This window comes from Scaptodrosophila lebanonensis, unplaced genomic scaffold (assembly GCF_003285725.1).
Source record: "Scaptodrosophila lebanonensis strain 11010-0011.00,11010-0021.00 unplaced genomic scaffold, SlebRS2 tig00000053-arrow-pilon, whole genome shotgun sequence".
Taxonomy (NCBI): Eukaryota; Metazoa; Arthropoda; class Insecta; order Diptera; family Drosophilidae; genus Scaptodrosophila; species Scaptodrosophila lebanonensis.
The window spans coordinates 1,647,619-1,667,799 of NW_022060548.1; the positions used below are offsets into that span (position 1 = coordinate 1,647,619).

A 20,181-nucleotide genomic window follows, 5' to 3' on the forward strand; every position below is an offset into this window, starting at 1 on the left:
ACCTCATTTACTTGCGAAATGAGAAAATAAAAATGAGGGACGATAAGGAGATCTATAGTCGCAATTTAACAAAGTGCAGCCCATTTGATATTGAAATTGGCAGCACTTGTCACCTGCAATCGAATCGAATGAGTATTCGATACCATAGACACAAAAGTTGTCAAATTTTGTCGTATGTTTTTGTACTTTTATTTTTTATTCGTACTTACGTGTTATGCATATTTGGTTTTCTCTAATCTTAGTGTCGTTTTTTATAATTGCAGCACAAATATCCAGCAATAAGAAGTGCGCGCACGCAAAAGAACTCGCCGCAAAGAATAAGGAAAAAGCCAAAATAGTGAACTGAAAAAAGTGCAAGTGTAATAATCAATCAACAATAATTAAATGAAACAATTTATGCAAAAAGGCAAAGAAAAAAACGATTACAATTAAGATAAGCACCTTATAATCTAGCCCATATTAAATTATACATATATAAGCTCTTTATAAACAGTAGAAATTTTAAAACTACGTCGCGTTTACAAACTGCAACTAAAATTGACAATAACGTTGTTGTTGGCATGTTAAGTGTGATCGATGCCGGTGCGGTTAAGTGTCGTCTATGGCCGAATCCGTTAAAAGTCAATCGCTCTCTGCATTGACGGAGGGGCAGCGCGACGGTAGTATAATAACAACAACAACCCATATATCACAGCCACAACAGCAATTACGCAATCGCAACAACAATAATAACAAGACCAACAAAAACAACAGCCATAAGAAGAAACGTGTAACATCAACCAAATCTACAACAACAACAGCCAAATCTACAACAACAACCAAATCCAAAATAGTAACTGCTGTTGGCTCCTCCGTCATCGTCACAGATTCAGCGTCAAAGACAACATCATACAAATCTACAACAACAACCAAACCCACAATAGTAACTGCTCCTGTTAGCCCCGTCATCGTCGCAGATTCAGCGTCAAAGACAACAACAACAACAACAACAACAACGAATCGATCGCGTAGTCAAGGACGCAATTTTTCTGCTTCTTCCAAGGATACAGCATCAGCCACACAAATACTGACACGCACCTCAAAGTGCCGTATAACAACATCACGTTCTCCCGTCCCGTCGCCGGCTACACCAAACTCTACTGATTCGTCTACATCCTCAGCTGGTGCTCGAAAACGTCAGCATCACAGGAATACAACTAACAACAACAATAATAATAATCGTAGCAATACACAATGTAAGTATTACTACTCAATATAACCTTGCAAATTGGCGGTCCTGTTTTGTAAAGATCAGATCCATATCAGTATCATAACAGAAATCGTACTCTTTCGAAATAACTTAGAAGTTACTAAGACTTAATATAGTGGTTGAGTTAGTTAGCTTCAGAGATAAAGTTATTGTTGTTATTCAATAAGGTCGTCCGATAGTTACTTCATGATCGTATCCGCTTTTAGAAGCAAATTTCTGTATCATATTAGAGAGTGGGAGATTAGGTTGGAAGCTAAAAACATTTTTCAACGCAATTACTCGAAACTGTAAAAAGATACACATTGGATTCAATAATATGAATCAGATTATCAATACTAATTTGAAAAATTTAATTTAAACTATTTATGCGATACTTAATAGAAAGATTTTGCGATGGTACATGAGCAGCTCAATTTTCTAAAACAGTTTCAAAAAATTGTTTAATATAGCAATAGTCTTTCTTCAAGAATAAAAAATTTTTAATGCCATGTTAAAAGTTTATTTAAAAAATATAAAATAATAATAATTTTGGATTCGTAGAATTGATTTGGAGAAAACTTTTAAGTCAATCGCTATCATTGTCAACATTGAAAAAAGTTGCAAAGTGTATGAGAATTACAAAAATAAATATCAAAAATTTTTGGTTTTCGGATTTTTCCTCTGGCCAACCCACAGTTTCCAATTACGTTTTATACTGTTCTCCGTTTGTCTAAATTTTTAGCTGTAACGATATAAGACAATTTTTCTGTGTTGTTTTGATCGCCGGTAGTTGTTTATGTAATCAAAATACCAAGTCTAAACGCATTTCCTGTTTCCTTTTGGTCATGTCCTTTTCAGCTGCGCCCGGTGGTGATCAGCTTGCGGAGCATAACTCGCCGCTAAAGAAACGCCGCCTGCAGCAGACATTGGGAGGAGGAGCAGCCGCTGCAGTAGCTGTTGGTAACGAGGCAGAAACTGTAGCTGTGCAACAGGCCACAGCTGAGATTGCTACCGATTGCTCTTTTGTGGCACACACACCCACCAACACATCAGCGGCCTCGTCGGGTGGCGATTGTGTAGCTCAACGCACACGCTCAAAAACCGTCTCGCCGGAGGAGCTGCCAAGCACAAGCAGTGCAGCAGCCGCTGCAAATAGAAAGCGTCAGCAACAACAAACAGTTAATTACTGTAATAGTCAAAGTAAGCGCAAGACCTGCAACAACATCGGTATTGTAGCATCGGCAACAGCGTCGACCACACCACAACGCGGCGGCGTTGCAGCTGGACCAGTGAGCGGTGCCCGTGGACGCAGCAGTAATCTGTTAAACTATTATCGGAAGACGCGCAAGGTCAGTCACACGCGTTCCGCCTCCTCCTCCTCCAAGCGGACGGTACAGGACGAGCTACCACTGCAGCAACAATCCCCGCGCAAGGGCAAAGGCGGCAGCGGAGCAGCAGCAGCTTCATCTGATAAGCGGACATCAGCACAGTCTAGGCAAAGCAACAACAACGTTGCCGCCTTATCGGTCGTAGGCGCCAAAGCCAATCTCAACGTCAAGAGCAGCGTCAGCAGCGAGAGTAGCTCGCGTTTGCAGGCAACCACCTCAGCGGTTATTGCAGTCGCTGCGGCCATAGACGCCGCTGCAGCCGCCACCGCCTGTGGCTCCATAGCCTCGACGGTCGAATCGGCCCCCAAAAGCTTTGATAAATATAATACCAGCAAGTATACAAAATATCGCAAGAGTCTGCGCAATTTTCAACAGCAGCATATCTTGGCCAGCTCGAGCGCCAACAGCGTCAATAATACCAATATCGTAGCCGTTAGTGAAACTGACGACGACGACGAGTATAGCGAATTAGAGGTTGAGCAGACGGCCCAACAACAGGGCCAAATTTTAGTGGCTGTCTCGACGAACGGCCAAGAGGCGGACACGGAAAGTGGTGATATCGTCGCAACCGCATTTGACGTTGCCACCTCGGAAGCAGCCACGTCGGAGGGAGAGGGCGAGGACGAAGAAGTTGGTTTTTACGAAATTGTTAACTCATCGTCCTACGAAGAGGACGCACAAATCGTTGCCGAAGAGGACGAATTGAGTGAGGACGAGGACGTGGACGAAGAGGAAGACGACGACGAACTCGAAGAGGACGAGGATATCGAAGAGGAGGACCTCTCAGACGGCGAATTTGCTGAGCAGTTGATTGGCGAACTTGGTGGTAAGTGTGGAAAGCTCTTTATTTTCACTTTTAGTTCCATATATATTTTCTTTCTTGTCTTGTCTTGTTCCTTCATGTATTATTTAAGCATCGTATCTTGTATATATGTAAATATTGTATGTATATTTTGTTTCGTTAATTATTCTTTTGGATTGTTTCCCTATAAGTTTCGGCTAAACGTTCCTTGTATAATGAAGCGAATCAGTTGTAAAATATTTACTGTAAATTAAATGGGCAACAAGTCGTAGCATAAGACAGATTTAGGACTTACACAACTCCCAATATCTATGGTACAAAGGGAAACCAGGAGGAGAAACTATATTGCTCAGTATATCAATAATTTAGTGTTTGTATGTGTGAGGGTGGGTGGGGTTTTAAGAAATAAATTAAATTTTAATTTTCAGAATTTGTTAATAACCCCATTATTTAGTGACTTATATAGCCAAATGTTATAGAATCCAATTGACCACAAAACGGACTTGTTATTGGATGAACAGTGTTCGGAATTTCTATTTTTTTAGTGACTCATATTCGAGAAATCTAAATAAAAATTCGTAGAACCAATTTTAATAAAAATAGAATAGAGTTGTAATGGAACTACCATCTAAAATGTACAGAAAATAGTTGCTCGCCTGTCTTCGCTTTGTACCATGCCACTTATCAATTTTATCAATTGGCTGGCATTATATAACCTAAATTAGTTATTAGTTAGCATAGTTATTACTTGACGTGTTCCTCGTCGCACCTTGCCCCCACTTTCCTTCTGTCCTATCTTCCTTGCTATGTTTATTTGTATTTCCTGCATATGTTTTGCCTTGTCTTATCTTTTCACCACCCCTTCATAACACACTATATTTTTACATTTCCTGGCTATTGAATTAACTTTCAAACAATTAACATTCGATTTAATTTCATGGTAATGTAAACAAACAAAAAATGTGCGCAGTATTTCGAAGAGTATTGCCTTATTTTACCAGTGTTGCCACACTGCATTTATTTTTTGCGAGATGACTTGTACTTTTTATTTGGAACAGTCTGTGCTCGCTTTCTCATTTTATTTAATTCTATGTATGTATGTGTGTTTAATTGTCACTCTTATCAACAAAATGCGGCATTTCTTGTCGTTGGTCGCTCACTAAATGCATGTACATTATATTTTTATTTTTTTGTTGATAAAAGACAAATGTAATTTCCAGTCAACGAGTCTCTCTAGTCAGTCTCGTTGCAAACGTCGCACTGCTTTAACAAAGCGTCGTCGAATTGAAAAGAAAAAAAAATCGGAGAAATATTATAATAATTAATGTCGCATTAAAATTGCCACGATTCTTGTGTTACCATTCCGATTTTGAATACTATATTTATCGTAATTCGAATTAGTGCTGCTATTGAACATTTTCTTGAGCGTACAGATTAGGTGGCACTTTAAATGCATGTGCATTATCCTATTTGGCGTAAATGTTTTAACTACAAATGGATAGCAGCAAATGCAAGTATTTTTGTTCAATTTTAAGGCTGTGCTGTCACCGACAATTAAATATAGTATACTAATACATACATATGTATACTATAAAACAAGAAAAAAAAGGGCATAGCAATAAATAAAGGTAACTTCGGCACGCCGAAGCCTTACTCTACACTCTTGTAAAATTGATTTGCAACATTGTCAGCTGATTATCTCGAATTTCCGACATTCGTTTTGACATTGAAGCTTCATCATTTTGATTTTACCTACAAATGGGAGTTTTTTATAATTTAAAATGATAGTATGTACATGAATACTATATTTCAGTGAAGAAAGAAAATTGTTTGCATGTTCGAATATCTTAGACGTACACGTTTGCTGAAAATTCATAAATTTCCATAGATTTCTGATTGGAATATTCGATGAGCAATGTCTTTATAATCTTCTGACTGAAGTCATATTGTTCTCAACAAGAATAGTATAATTATGATAATAATAATAACTCCCAAACAGAGATCGCGAACCAGCTATAACTAACATTACAAATCGATATCTTTATCCACTCTTTCATTTAATACGCCCACATTTTTAATCTAATACATTCCTATATAAGCATATTTATGTTGTTTTTTATTTTCGCACTTACATATAAATTTTTTTAAATCCAGCAAGCTATTTTAAGTGTATGCGTAGTACGTGCCTAGTGTGTACCCCAAAATTCCCTTCTCAGAAATAGGCTATTATAATTTCCGTGTTATATGATATCCAGGGTTTTCCAAATTAAAAAATATCAATAACGGCACATAAAAATCTAAACAAACTTTGTCTTTAAAACATATACATATTTTGAGTTTTATTTACTTGTTTCAAAAATTGAAAACCATCTTTATTTTGCACGTTGTTGTTGTTGTTGCAAGTGTAGTTGTTTCTTTTTTTCATTTGCAAATATAAGCCATACCATAAATATTTCAAATCTCTAAAGATAAGCATACATAACGAAATACATGCTGAAAATGCTTAAAAATGTTTCGTTTCAAAATAAAAAATACAAATTAATGTCTAATATACGTTCATAGTATATAATACAATCTATATATAATTTATATATACTTATATTATTTGCTGATGCTTGTTGTTGATGATGATGATGATGTTGTTGTTTTTGAAAAATCGAGTTGCAAAGCAAACGAAAAAACAACAAAACAAAAAATACATTCTATAGAAGGGAGCTGTATAAGAGAGAAAGTAAGTGCGAGAGAGAAGAGAGTAAGAGAGAGGAGGGAAGTAGCTGAGCGAGCACCAGCAATTTTTTTTATAGAAGCATTTACAACAACAACTACATGCAGCAGCAACAGCAACAACAACCAAGTGCAGCAACTTACAAAAAACAAACACAAATACAATTGAAACAGCTGACAAAAATGAGACAGCAACTTATAACAGACGACAGCAACAACAACCACATAAAGTTGTGTGCGTGTGTGTGCGTGTAGCTTTTAGAGTACGAGGCAATAACAGAAAGAGAGGAAGAGAGAGAGAGAGATTGAAAGATTGCTGTTGTTTAAGCAGCAGCAACATCATCATTGTCAGCGACAGAGCGTCCCCAAAAATACAACTACTACAACAACAAAATATACAATACAAAACAAAGAAAAACCAATCACACCAAAATCAAAAATTGTAGTTTATTGCCAAATGCAACAACAACAACTGCGCCCCAAAGATCATGCAACAATTTTTTGTGTACTCATTAAACAACAACTAACGTTAGTAGTGTAGCTGCAACAAATAATAATATAATATATTAATAACAACAACAACAACCACCAACTACAACAACAACTACTAGAAAACAATAGAAACAAAAGCCGTTTAACTGTTGTGTTCTCCTACTACTCTACCCCTCTCTAAATGCCGCTCCGTCAATCACAACAACGACAACAACTTAAAGGCCCACAACAACCACCAACAACTACCACAATAGAACAAAAACAACCACACGCTAGTCGCAGTCGCCAAAGACGACCATATAAACTCACGCCACGCAACGTAAATCAAACTGAAACGCAGCTCAGTGGAAACAACAACAACAACCACCAGCAGGAGCACCAGCAGCACCACCGCGATCAGAAAGTGACCTTGTCAAGGGATTGTGCAATACAAACAGCTACGACGTCCGGCTATCAGCGTGCCCCTGGCCAGGGGGCACGTGCAACACGTAGCAGCAGCAACGCAACTAACGCTGCTGCCGCGAACGGTGGCAACGATTACAACAATAGTGTGGCAGCGCCCACAACAGCGTTGCACATGCCGCCAGCATTACCGCCATATACATTAGCGCATTATCCGCAAACAGCGCCACCGCCGCCACAACCTCCGCCGCCGCCGTTACATCCACAATTCGCTACGCACTTACTGCAAACGTCTTCCTTTGTGGCGCCTACACCGCCCACGGCACAGCAGCAACAGCAACCCTATCAGGCCTACTTCAGTACACAGCAGCAACAGCAACAACATCATCATCATCACCAGCATCAGCAGCAGCAACAAACACTGCCACAGCAGCCGCCGCATTATTATCATAATTCGGCAACTGCTGTAGCTGTGCTTAATTTGAATCATCAGCAACAACAACCACAGCCACACCATCATCATCACTATACATCCACAGGCCCATCAGCAACAACAGCAGCCACACGTGTAGCCGCAGCAACAGCAGCTGCTCCACCACAGCAACAAACGGCAGCAATTGCCGGTGGTCCGCCGCTTATTTATACGCCACAGTTGGCACGATATACTGCCACTGCCACCTTTGTGCCACCACCTCTACAGCAGCAGCAACAACAATCACAGCAACAGGCCTATCCACAACAGCAGCAGCCGCAACAGCCACAACAACATTCTTCATTGCGCCGCAGCTCACGCGGCAAAACGGGTTCTTGTGTGAGTTCAGCAGCAGCCGCACAGCAGCAGCAGCAGCATCAACAACACCCACATCTGCAACAACACCCACAATTGGGTAGCGGTGCAGCAGCAGCAGCAACAGCAGCTGTTGTAGTTGCGCCTAGCAACGCCGCCGCCGCTGCTGCTGCTGCACAACAACAACAGCAACTGCAAGCATTGCCGCCGCCCACCAGTTATCAATATCAACAGTTGGGCGGCAACACTGTTGTAGTTGCCGTGCGGCATCAGCAACAACAACAGCAACAGGCGCTGCAACATCAACAACAACAACAACAACAACAACAGCAGCAGCAACAGTTGCATCATCAACAGGCGCTGCAGCATCAACAACAACAACAACAACGCGCCACAATTGTTCAGCCTGGTTTTCTGTTTAGCTACCGCAGCAATCATTTGCAGCAGCAGCATCAACAACAACAACCACAGCAGCAGCAACCACAGTTGAACACCAGTGTTGCCAAAGCGACAACAAATAGCAGTGGTAAGTGTGGTTGTTGCAATCACAGCAGTAGCAGCAGCAGCAGCATCAGAAGCAATAAAAACAGCAACGGCGGCAGCAGCAAGAGAAACAGAAGCGTTAATCAAACAGATCTCTCCTCAATCTCACACTCACTGTTGACCATCCGACTCTTTTCGGACACTCTGTTAGGTGTATCTTCCCCGTCCATATTTTACTCTTACATTAAACAAACACGCACACGCACGCACTTACGTACTGTCAGACCTACGTACTATATATATATGTATGTATGTACAGGGGTTAGGTTATTAGAAGATATAGCCTAGGATTGTTGAAATCGATACAAAAAAATATAAAAATTTCTAATGCATCTTTTACCCTACGATGAGGGTCAACTGTCATTTCATACACTCCTTTAAAAATATCACACAATAAGATACATACGGATTTAGTTTTATTGTTATTATTTATTGACTTTTCTCATTTAAAACAAAACAGAAGTCTTTATATAGACTAATCAGCAATTCAACGAAGACTGTTTCTGTAATATTTCCGACATTACGTTAAAACGATGGGTTTCGCTCGAAAAAGAAATTGTCAAGTTAAAAATCAGTTGAAACTGTTATTGTTTTGTATTGTATTTTTATATTTTTGTATCCCAGTTTTATATGAATAGATTGGGCAGAGAATTGAAAACGTTGATGACGTATACATATATAGCATTTAAACTAGTGTACGATTTTCAGCTCACCATATCATTTAAAAACTTCATAATATCATCTATGATCGACACTACAAATGGTTGTAATAACAAAAATCTCAATTGTTTCGTAACATTTTATAGCAGAATTCTCCCCCTTATCGCATTCTATTCTTTCAGAAATTTTATGAAATCGTAAACTTAAGCCAAAACATCGATTTCATTTGGAAACGGAGCGTGTTCTTTGAAAAAGAATAATTAAATTGAATTCTATTTTATCAATTTCATAAATTTCAATTCAATATCAAAATGAAAAGGATCAATATATTTTCGTAAATATCAACAATCCTAGTCTAGATTATACTTCTTAGATTCAGTTTGTGGTCCGCTCATCATTACGTACCACTTATATTTCAATTCATTCTTTTTGTACAATATTTTTGGTGGAGCGGTGCTCGTCTAATGGTTTTGGTATTTGTTTATATAATTCTCTACCTCCCCCAACCCCCCATATTGTGGTCAAATCTCTTTATGGCCATCAAACTGTCCATCATACAAGCACAAACATGTTCGCCCAGCATTTGTATATCGCCCCATCTGTATTCTTCCCTTCCCGCTCTTTGACGATGAAACTGCCGCTCTGCTCTCGGTGCTGCCAAAGCTTTAACTGCCCAACAAATAAAACACTGATGTATATAATTAGATATGTTGAGTTGTTCTCGGGAATGTCGGGCGTATTTAATGTGTTGGTATTTCTCAGCAAGTTTGGAAAATGATCTCGACAAAGTTTTTTGTGAACGGACTACTTTTATAGACCACCTTTCACCATTCACTACTTTTTCACCGAACAGTTATACATTTGTTTATTTTCGAAAGGGTCCAACATTTTTCAAAACAACTGTTTTGTTTGAAGAGAAGGGGTTCACATTTTTGTAGTAATTTCGGTGAAGTTGTTCTTGAGATATTAAAACGTTATTAAAAATACATTATTATTGCTAAATTCCTTTTTTAAGTAAATTTTTGAACCAACCGATCTAAAAAGACTTTTAAAAACCAATTAGAAATTTTCAAAACCAGTTTTAAAGAAAAGGTACTCAGTTTTTAGATAACAGTTATTTTGATGGGGTAGATATGGAAGCTTTATCCCAGCCTTCCAAATGAATTGTTGAAGAAAATTATATAGAAAGATACTAAAACAAAACATTGTCACTTAACAAAACTTAGTTCGGCAACAATAGGAAAATTTTAGAGCTTGTTTCAATAGAGAAGAACTTCAAAACAATTATATATGCCTATATGATTATGTACTATATTGAACCTCTGATATATGGTTAAATGATGTGGACAATTTATTCAAATCTTAATAAAATATAAACAGTCGACTTGACATAATAAACTGCTGTGACGTTAAAATATTATATATATAAAAACAATATAGTTCATGCACATATATATATGTACATCATATTATATATATGTGTGTATGTATATCCAATGATATATAATTGAATAGTAACATTTGTAAACGAGAAACGAGTTGCTCATGTGTGTGTTTTTCTGTTCTTCTCTTTCTATTTTGTCTTATGTGTTCCCCTTGAATTAAACATCAAAATCCCAATACGATTCTATTCAGCAGCTTCGGATGCTTTAACATATAGTTTGATGGCACAACAACCGCCAAATGGACCGCCGCATACTGGTGGACAGCAAGGGACGACAGGTAAAAATGCAATAAAAGAAACCCCCAACAAAGTTACAAAGCATTTTATAGCACAAGCACCTACACAACCACATACAATCATATTTGCACAAACACACACTCACACGCACACGCACACCCACACCCACACACACAACAAACTCACTCAATCACTGCTTTTGTTTACTGCCATTTGAGAAATTTATATTATTTTTTAAACCAACTAATACAAAAACCCACCCACCACTATAAAGAAATTAAAAGGTGACAGCACAGCACATATTAGTTTATTATTTTTATTTGATAATTATCAAATTTATTATTTGCATTTTAGTTTGTCGTTACATTTTCTGTTTTACGTTTTCCAATACTAAATAGCATTTTCAAATTATGTTTACTTTGATATTTTTTTTTCAAGTATTTTTCGATGTCAATGTCGTTTTAATAGTTTTGTCACATAATGTCTGAACATAATATTGATTTTTTTGCCTTTCTACGCGATATCCGAACAACAGGTCCGAACTCGACTAATCTGAGCATCGTAGCTGCCGCACTGAGCGCCGCTCGTGATACGGGAGCCTCCGCCAGTAGCAGCGGTGGCGGCGCTGGTGGTGGTGGCAATATCGCTGCGGGAATTGGAGGAGGCGGTGCCAACAGCTCGACGGGTACGGGCGCAGGCACGGCAGCAGGCACAGGCAGCGTCACCACCACAGCAACCACCGGGAACAGTAACAGCAGTAACAGTGGGAACCACCAGCAAGCAACAACACAGGCCCCACCGCCAACACAACATGGCGACTCCGAGAGTGATGACAGCGAAGTGGGTCGTCTGCAGGCGCTTCTGGAGGCGCGTGGACTGCCCCCTCATCTTTTTGGTGCCCTCGGGCCGCGCATGACACACATCTTGCACCGGACGATTGGCAACAGCAGCTCCTCAAAGGCCAACCAACTGCTGCAGGGCCTGCAGTCGCACGATGAGTCGCAACAGCTGCAGGCTGCCATTGAAATGTGCCAAATGCTTGTGATGGGCAACGAGGACACACTCGCCGGATTTCCAATTAAGCAGGTGGTGCCGGCGCTCATCCAACTGCTGCGCATGGAGCACAACTTTGACATTATGAATAATGCATGTCGCGCCCTTGCCTATATGCTGGAGGCGTTGCCTCGCTCCTCGGGTACCGTTGTGGAGGCGGTGCCAGTATTTTTGGAGAAGTTGCAGGTCATACAATGCATGGATGTGGCAGAGCAGAGTTTGACAGCGTTGGAAATATTGTCGCGTCGTCACAACAAAGCCATTTTGCAAGCGAACGGCATTTCGGCCTGCCTCACATATTTGGATTTCTTCTCGATTGTGGCGCAACGTGCCGCATTGGCCATCACCGCCAATTGTTGCCTCAACATGCATCCCGAGGAGTTTCATTTTGTCACGGAAAGCTTACCCGTGCTGGCGCGTTTGCTCTCGCAACAGGATAAGAAATGTGTAGAGAGTGTTTGCTCTGCCTTTTGTCGTCTCGTCGAAAGTTTTCAACATGATCCCAAGCGTCTGCAGGAAATTGCGAGTACTGATCTCTTAAAGAATTGCCAACAGCTTTTGGTGGTCACACCGGTCATACTAAATACTGGAACCTTTACCGCTGTGGTGCGAATGCTGAGTCTCATGTGTGGCAACTGTCCGGACTTGGCCATTTCATTGCTACGCAACGACATTGCATCCACTTTGCTTTATTTGCTAACCGGGAATGCAGAGCCGCCCCAAAATGCGGACGGAGCCACCGCGACCCATGTGGAGCTTATCGCCCGCTCCCCTTCCGAATTATACGAATTGACCTGCTTAATTGGTGAACTAATGCCGCGTCTGCCTGTCGATGGCATCTTCACAGTGGATGCGCTACTCGATCGACCTACACTGAACACCCAGGATCAGGTGCAGTGGCAATGGCGTGACGATCGTGGAGCTTGGCATAATTATTCAACGATCGATTCGCGCATGATTGAGGCAGCCCATCAGAATACAGAGGACGAGATAAGTTTGAGCACCTTGGGACGTACCTACACCGTCGATTTTCATGCCATGCAACAGATCAACGAGGATACCGGCACTACGCGTCCTGTACAGCGCAAAATCAATCCCAATTATGTGGCGCCGGCTTCAACAGCTGGACAGGATCTCACGGCTGCTTCCACATCAGCAGCGGCAGCAGCAGCAGCAGTAGCCGCCGCCTCCACTTCTACATCGGCAGGCACAGCTGCTCCAGCAACACCATTGGCAACAACAACAACTGTCAACAATAACAACAACAACAACAACAACAATGCTAGTACTGGAAAACGTCGCCCCTCGGTGGACGCACGCATTGCCTGCCTCAAGGAGGAACGTGGCTTGGCGGCCGATTTCATTAAGCACATCTTCAATGTACTGTACGAGGTGTACAGTTCATCGGCCGGTCCCAATGTGCGCTATAAATGCTTGAGGGCTTTGCTACGCATGGTCTATTATGCGACGCCTGAGCTACTCAAACAAGTGCTCAAATATCAGTTGGTGTCCAGTCACATTGCTGGTATGTTGGGTAGCAACGATTTGCGGATTGTTGTTGGCGCATTGCAGATGGCCGAGATACTGATGCGTCAGCTGCCGGACATATTTGGCACACACTTTCGTCGGGAGGGTGTCATCTATCAGTTTACCCAATTGACTGATCCCAATAATCCCATATGCGCCAATCCGTCACCCAAGCCACTGAGCACCACAAGCAGCAATGCAGTTACGCCCAATGCTGGTGGTTCGCAGAGTGCGCCCGCATCTGCCTCCAGTCTGCAGGTGAATCCGTTTTTCATGGATCAAACCAGCGCCAGTTCCTCCAGTGCCAGTGTCAGTGCCAATAATACGCCCAATTCCAGCAAACATCAGTCCTATACGGTAAAAAGCTTTTCGCATGCCATGAATGCGTTAACCGCCAGCGCCAATGCGGTCTCTGCCTCACAGAAGCAACACCACCACCAACAGCATCAGCAGCAAACACAGTCGTCCACATTAGATGGCTATAACTACAGCAGCTCTGCGCCAGCTGGAAATCATTTGACAGCCGCAGCAGCAGCATCAAGCTCGCAGCCACCAGCGTTCTATGTCTATACGACCAGTGCAGCGGGTGGTGCAGCTGCACCACCACCATTACCCCATGGGAACGATCCGCGTCATTATGTGCACTTCCAACATCCACCGCCCCCGCCAATGAGTGCGCGGTACGATGGACAGCAACAGCCGTCGGTGTTGCAGCAACCACATTTGGAGGTTATTGCGCATGCGCCACCGCAGCAGCATTTGCCGCAAGTCATTTATACCACACACACACCGACACCAGGCGTTCTGGATGCAGCCTACCAGCAGCAGCAGCAGCAACAACAGCAGCAATCCCATATGATAGCCGTTGCCTCCACCAGCAGCGCAGCGGCGGCAGCTGCCACCTCGAGCAGCAGCAACAACAATTCGACCTCAACGTCTACATCGACATCATCGTGTTCCGCTTCGGCGTTGCAGCACAAAATGACGGATATGCTGAAGCGTAAGGCACCACCGAAGCGCAAATCACAGTCCAGCGGACGATCAAAGTCACGTCAGGAGGATGCGGCTGCGGCGGCTGCTGCTGCAGCTGCCGGCGCCTCAGCCTCGTCAGCAATGCATGAGCTACTAAGTCGCGCCACCAGTAAGTTCGCGCCCAACGGGCTACATCAACGACTCAATCGTATTAATCGCGCCGCCTTTCCGCCCACAGGTCTTGGGAGCAGCAGCAGCGGGGGTGGCGGAGGTGGACGCAATACGCCTAGCAGCTCCTCCGGTGGCGGGGGCACCAAGTCCCGCTTTAGCGCTGGCAATACAACAACCAATGCCAATAGCTCCAGCAGCTCAACCAAATCCTCATTTCTCGCCTCGCTCAATCCGGCACGCTGGGGCCGTCAGGGATCGCATCATCATCATCACCATCATGGCGGCATGACCAAAGAATCGAGCAGTACAAATGCAACAGGTAGTGGTGGCGCCTCTGGCAGTGGCTTAGCCTACGCCAACAGCAGTGGGGCTGGCCATCATCATCACCAGGCCGGCAGCGGTAGCGCAACTGGCCATCATCATCATGCCAGTGGTATGAACGCAGCCGCTGTCGCCGCTAGCATTAGCAAGAGCATCTCCAATGCTAATCTTTTGGCAGCAGCTAATCGGGAGCGTGCCCGCCAATGGGTGCGTGAACAAGCCGTGGACTTTGTGAAGCGCTATACTGAGCAGGAGGCCAAGAGGAATGCGGCAAATAAAAATGCTGCAGCCACTAACTCAACAATGACACCGGAAGCCACTCCATTGGCTGCCGGAAGCACTAATGTTCTTGAACGTCTCTCGGCAATACTATTTAAGTTGAATGGCAGCTATCACGACTGTCTCGATGCATTGCTTGAGCTAAAAACCATATTACTGGAGAGCGATATTTCGCCATTTGAGGTGAATCATTCCGGTTTAATCAAAGCTATGCTTAACTATATGACCAGCGAGAATGGATTGGTGGAGCGTGATGCGCGCTTACGCACCTTCATGCATGTATTTGCCGGCCTGCCCCTGGAGCCGGTAATGAATGTCGGTCAAATGCCAGCCATTGAACCATTGGCTTTTGCCGCTTTTGTGGCCAAACTGAATGGCTGTGTGACTCAGCTGGAACAGTTCCCTGTTAAAGTGCATGATTTTCCCGCCGGACCAGGTGGTCGCTCCAATCAGAGTGCGTTGCGTTTCTTCAACACTCATCAGTTGAAGGTGAGTAGAAACTTCTAGAAACCTGGTTATATCCATAATTACAGCTGAGAGAATAAGGGGGAGTACTCAAAAGCCTAGACATGTCCGTCTGTCTGTCTTGTCTGTTCGACCGTATGAACTCCGATTATTTTTACACCATAACAGCTAGGGCCACCATGGACTGTGGTGGAAATAGGGACGGGTATACGATATACTAGAGTCGAGATCGAGCGACATTAACATTATACTCCAGACTAAAGGATTCTTCCATCTTCTGAAGATACTTAATTTTCGTTATCTTTTGATTTGTAACACAGTGCAACTTGCAACGTCATCCGGAGTGCAACAATTTGCGTCAGTGGAAAGGTGGCACTGTCAAAATCGATCCACTCGCCATGGTGCAGGCTATCGAACGTTATTTGGTGGTGCGCGGCTATGGCGGCATACGTGCCGACTCCGATGATGATTCCGAGGAGGATATGGATGATAACGTCGCCGCTGTCGTTATGACTCAAGCGGGCTTTAAGCACAAATTACAATTCCTTATTGGCGATCACGTGCTGCCATACAATATGACTGTTTATCAGGCGGTTAAACAATTCTCACCGCTGGTCAACGATCAATCCGAGACTGACACAGAATCGGAAACACTGCTGGGTATGTTCAGATCTTGAAAAAGAATTAAAATCATTTTATAACAATGTTTTGGTTGCAGGCAACGCCAGCGTATGGGTACAGCAACACACTATTTACTATCGCCCGGTAGAGGAGGAACCGCAATCAGGTTCACAGAATGCCAGCTCCTCGTGTAGCAGCAACAAGCAACAGGCTAGCAACAATTCCGCCAACGCATCGACCTCATCTTCGGCGGCCAGCAATAATGCGACAGCATTGTCCAATTCATCATCTCTGGCCTCGTCCTCCTCATCTTCCAACTCAAAGAAAAGTCACAAATCCAGCACGAAATTCATGCGCAAGAAGACCGAACTATGGCATGAGGGCATAGCGCCCAATGTGATGTCGGCACTGAAGCCATTCCTTAGTTCTACGCTGCCCGGCGATGTGGTGACAGTGCAGGATGCCTCGATCGATGCCCTCTGCATGTTACGCATTATACACGCCCTTAATCGGCACTGGGAGCATTTGTATGGCTGCGTAGTGCGTCAAAATATCATTGCCCAGTCGGAGTTTGTTCATCCAAAGATTACAGCAAAGGCCAATCGCCAGTTGCAGGATCCTCTGGTTATCATGACTGGAAATCTGCCACAATGGCTACCACAAATTGGCATGGCCTGCCCCTTCCTGTTTCCCTTCGATACGCGACACTTGCTGTTCTATGCCACCAGCTTTGATCGCGATCGCGCTCTACAGCGTTTGTTGGACACCACACCCGATCTCAATTCGGCGGAGTCGTCGGAGCGTGTGGCGCCGCGTTTAGATCGTCGAAAACGTGCGATATCGCGTGCTGATGTTCTCAAGCAGGCCGAACACATACTACAGGACTTTGGACCCTCAAAGGCGCTGCTGGAGATACAGTACGAGAATGAGGTGAGTTTTTTTTAAAGCATTCAGAAATAATTATATGCGCCCGCCTAGTTTCGTATATTTCTTTGGGAATATTTTAAATTTTAAGTGATGATAATACAACGATCTAATCTAATTGTGCGCATTTCTTTTTTAGGTTGGCACCGGCTTGGGTCCTACTCTTGAGTTCTATGCTTTGGTCTCTGCAGAGCTGCAACGCACAGATTTAGGTCTGTGGAATGGAAGTGATAGCTATAAACAAAACTCCGTCACTATTATGGATGTGGTCAAGGCCAGTGCAGCGGTGGTCCAAGTTGATGATGCTGTGGATGCCACCGCAACCGCCGCTACAACCACAACCACCCCCATCGTTACTGTGGATCAGCAACAGCAGCAGTTGGCAAACATTGCGAGTGCCACATCAACCACAACAACTACCGCGCACATAACGCGCTCCAGTAGCCGCACACATGCGTTGCGCAGCGGTGCTGGCGCCATTAATAACTCGATTAACAACCATGCTGAGCACAGCTCGTCAAATGCCACCAGCAGTAGCAGCAGCAGCCATGCCAACGTGTCCGTGCAGGGCGAGAATGCTTTAAATATGATAATTGCACAGCAATTTAGTGATATGGCAACGCAAAGCGAAGCGGGTGATAATAACAGTGGCAGTGGTGCGCCGACAACCACCACCATTGGAGAGCTAATGTCGACATCGACCATAACAGCATCTGCAGTTTCCTCAACTGTCAGCTATGTGCATACGGCACACGGTTTGTTCCCCTTGCCTCTGGGAAAATCCTCCAAATTGCCACAAATGACAAAAGCCAAAACCAAATTTAAGTTCTTGGGAAAATTCATGGCCAAGGCGGTGATGGATAGTCGCATGGTAAGTAGAGTATAACTTATTGAGTTCGTTAAGCTGCTATTTGCTCACCAATATATGCTATTTTAAAAACAAATCTAATGTTTTAGTAAAGAATTTTTTTTATTTTTAATTTAACCAGCATATAATTTAAATAATATGTACATTTATTTTAAACCCCTAATTTCAATGTGTGTTTCATAGTTGGACTTGCCTTTCTCGCTGCCCTTTTATCGTTGGCTGGTCAACGAGGAACACTCGATTGGTCTGGCCGATTTGTCTCGTGTTGCGCCGGAGGTGCAAAATACGTTGGTGCGTCTTCAGGATTTGGTGCGACAACGTGAATATATTCTGAGCGATCCTAATTTAGATGCCATGGAGAAGACAGAAAAGGTAAGTTTACAATCGATTTCAATTTAGACATTTGCCTAATAGTGCGTCTTATTACAGATTGAACATCTTGATTTGGACGGTTGCCCTATTGCGGACTTGGGATTGGATTTTGTTTTACCCGGACACGCCAATATTGAGTTATGCCGCGGCGGACGCGATACACCTGTCACTGTGCACAACCTACACCAGTATATCTCGCTGGTCACGTATTGGTTCCTCATTGAGGGCGTGCAGAAGCAATTTGAAGCTTTGCGTGAGGGTAAGAAGATGACGAAGCAACTAGGAAATAGATAACTAATTCTAAATTATGGTTGTTGCAGGCTTTGATTCTGTGTTTCCCATACAACGTCTGAGAATGTTCTATCCGGAGGAGCTGGAATGCGTTTTCTGCGGATCAGGCAGTGAACAATATCAGCGCTGGGAGCTGAAAATGCTGCAGGACAGCTGTCGCACGGATCACGGCTTCCATCAGGAATCTCAGGCCATACAATACCTTTACGACATACTTGCATCTTATAATCGTGATGAGCAGCGGGCTTTCCTGCAATTTGTCACTGGCTCGCCGCGTCTCCCAACCGGCGGCTTTAAGGCCCTAACGCCTCCACTGACCATTGTTCGCAAGACATTGGATGGCAATCAGAATCCAAATGATTATCTACCATCTGTGATGACCTGTGTCAACTATTTGAAGTTGCCTGACTATTCAAGTCGTGATGTGATGCGGCAGAAGCTGAAAGTTGCTGCCAATGAGGGCAGCATGTCCTTCCATCTGTCATAAAAAGGCAGCTCAGCGACAATAGCAACAACAACTCAATTGGTGGCAATATCCCACTGTACACTTTGCTTGTTTGTTCTTTTTCTGTTCCGCAATAGCCGAAAACCAGCCCCTAACCTTAGTTGATAAAGTTGAATTTGTTATATTTCCTCTTCTGATTTTTAGCATATTTAATGGTAGGCTGGTGGAAGAAGGCTTTCGTTAACAGATGCATCTCAACTCAAATGGCCAAATTTTTGATTAGTTTGTAGTGAAAGTTTTGGCGCGCGATTCATTTATATTTTTTAACCAAATTGAAATAATTCCCAAACAAACAAGCAAGCAAACAAGCAAATTGATTCAGCGACACACCCAAAAGCCACATTTAAATGTTACAAATAAATTGATTAGTAAATGAAATTCCTTCAGAAAACCGGAAAACAAGTAGCAAGGTTTTTTAAAAAAAAAACAAATGAAATGATAAGTTTTGTTTATGAATTCCTCAGACATGACAGAATCGAGTTGATGCTTTAGTTTTATACAATTTTGTATGTTTACTAAGAAAGGCGCTAGTTTCAAGTTATGATTATATTTGCTTAAAATAATAATAATCTCGTGCACATTGCAAAACACTGTGCATTAATTAAAATTTTTATTAAGTTTCTTGTTATGTTAACACATTTTGTTTAGTTCTTGCTGAAAAACCATAGCACTTGTATGTTCGAACAATTTGAACAATTCTATTTGTGGAACAACCATTAGATGTTGTTTTCATTTAACTATTTAAGCATAATTATGCATAAAAACGCTTATAAATTAACTGAGTGTGCAGGGCAGTCAGCTTTGATGCGGCAAGAGTGTACCCTCTTGATTCCTTGACCTCCGAACGCTGTAAATTTAATGCATAATTTCAAGAAACAATGCCTAACAATTGAAAAAAAGAAGAAAAAAAAAGAAAAGCAAATTAAAAAAGAAAACACTAAGCCCAAAAACGCCCACCCTTACGATTTATATACGAAACACATGCTATACACACAAAATATAAATATACTATATAAATATAAAAAATTCATTCAAATATTTGCAATAAATGTATTGTGAGAACCTTGATCGTGCTAAAATTCAATTTCGAATTCAAATTTGAATT

At 42.6% G+C, this 20,181-nt stretch overlaps 1 protein-coding gene across 7 annotated transcripts in view; it reads left to right on the forward strand.

The window, feature by feature from the left end:
• Positions 1 to 20,144, forward strand: part of LOC115623554 (E3 ubiquitin-protein ligase TRIP12-like) — a 31,090-nt gene extending 10,946 nt beyond the window's left edge. The window contains exons 2-13 of one of the 7 annotated variants that reach the window (XM_030517946.1): positions 264 to 1,235; positions 2,087 to 3,442; positions 6,856 to 8,349; positions 10,662 to 10,748; positions 11,243 to 14,428; positions 14,498 to 15,519; positions 15,816 to 16,155; positions 16,214 to 17,046; positions 17,180 to 17,911; positions 18,092 to 18,280; positions 18,338 to 18,539; positions 18,601 to 20,144. In XM_030517946.1, the coding sequence (XP_030373806.1) occupies positions 602 to 1,235; positions 2,087 to 3,442; positions 6,856 to 8,349; positions 10,662 to 10,748; positions 11,243 to 14,428; positions 14,498 to 15,519; positions 15,816 to 16,155; positions 16,214 to 17,046; positions 17,180 to 17,911; positions 18,092 to 18,280; positions 18,338 to 18,539; positions 18,601 to 19,058 (10,533 nt within the window). In that variant the 5' untranslated portion in view covers positions 264 to 601 and the 3' untranslated portion in view covers positions 19,059 to 20,144. Of the gene's footprint in view, positions 1 to 263; positions 1,236 to 2,086; positions 3,443 to 6,855; positions 8,350 to 10,661; positions 10,749 to 11,242; positions 15,520 to 15,815; positions 16,156 to 16,213; positions 17,047 to 17,179; positions 17,912 to 18,091; positions 18,281 to 18,337; positions 18,540 to 18,600 lie in introns of all 7 variants that reach the window. The other 6 variants (XM_030517944.1, XM_030517945.1, XM_030517947.1 and 3 more) reach the window with 6 other exon arrangements.
• Positions 20,145 to 20,181: the final 37 nt, after the last annotated feature.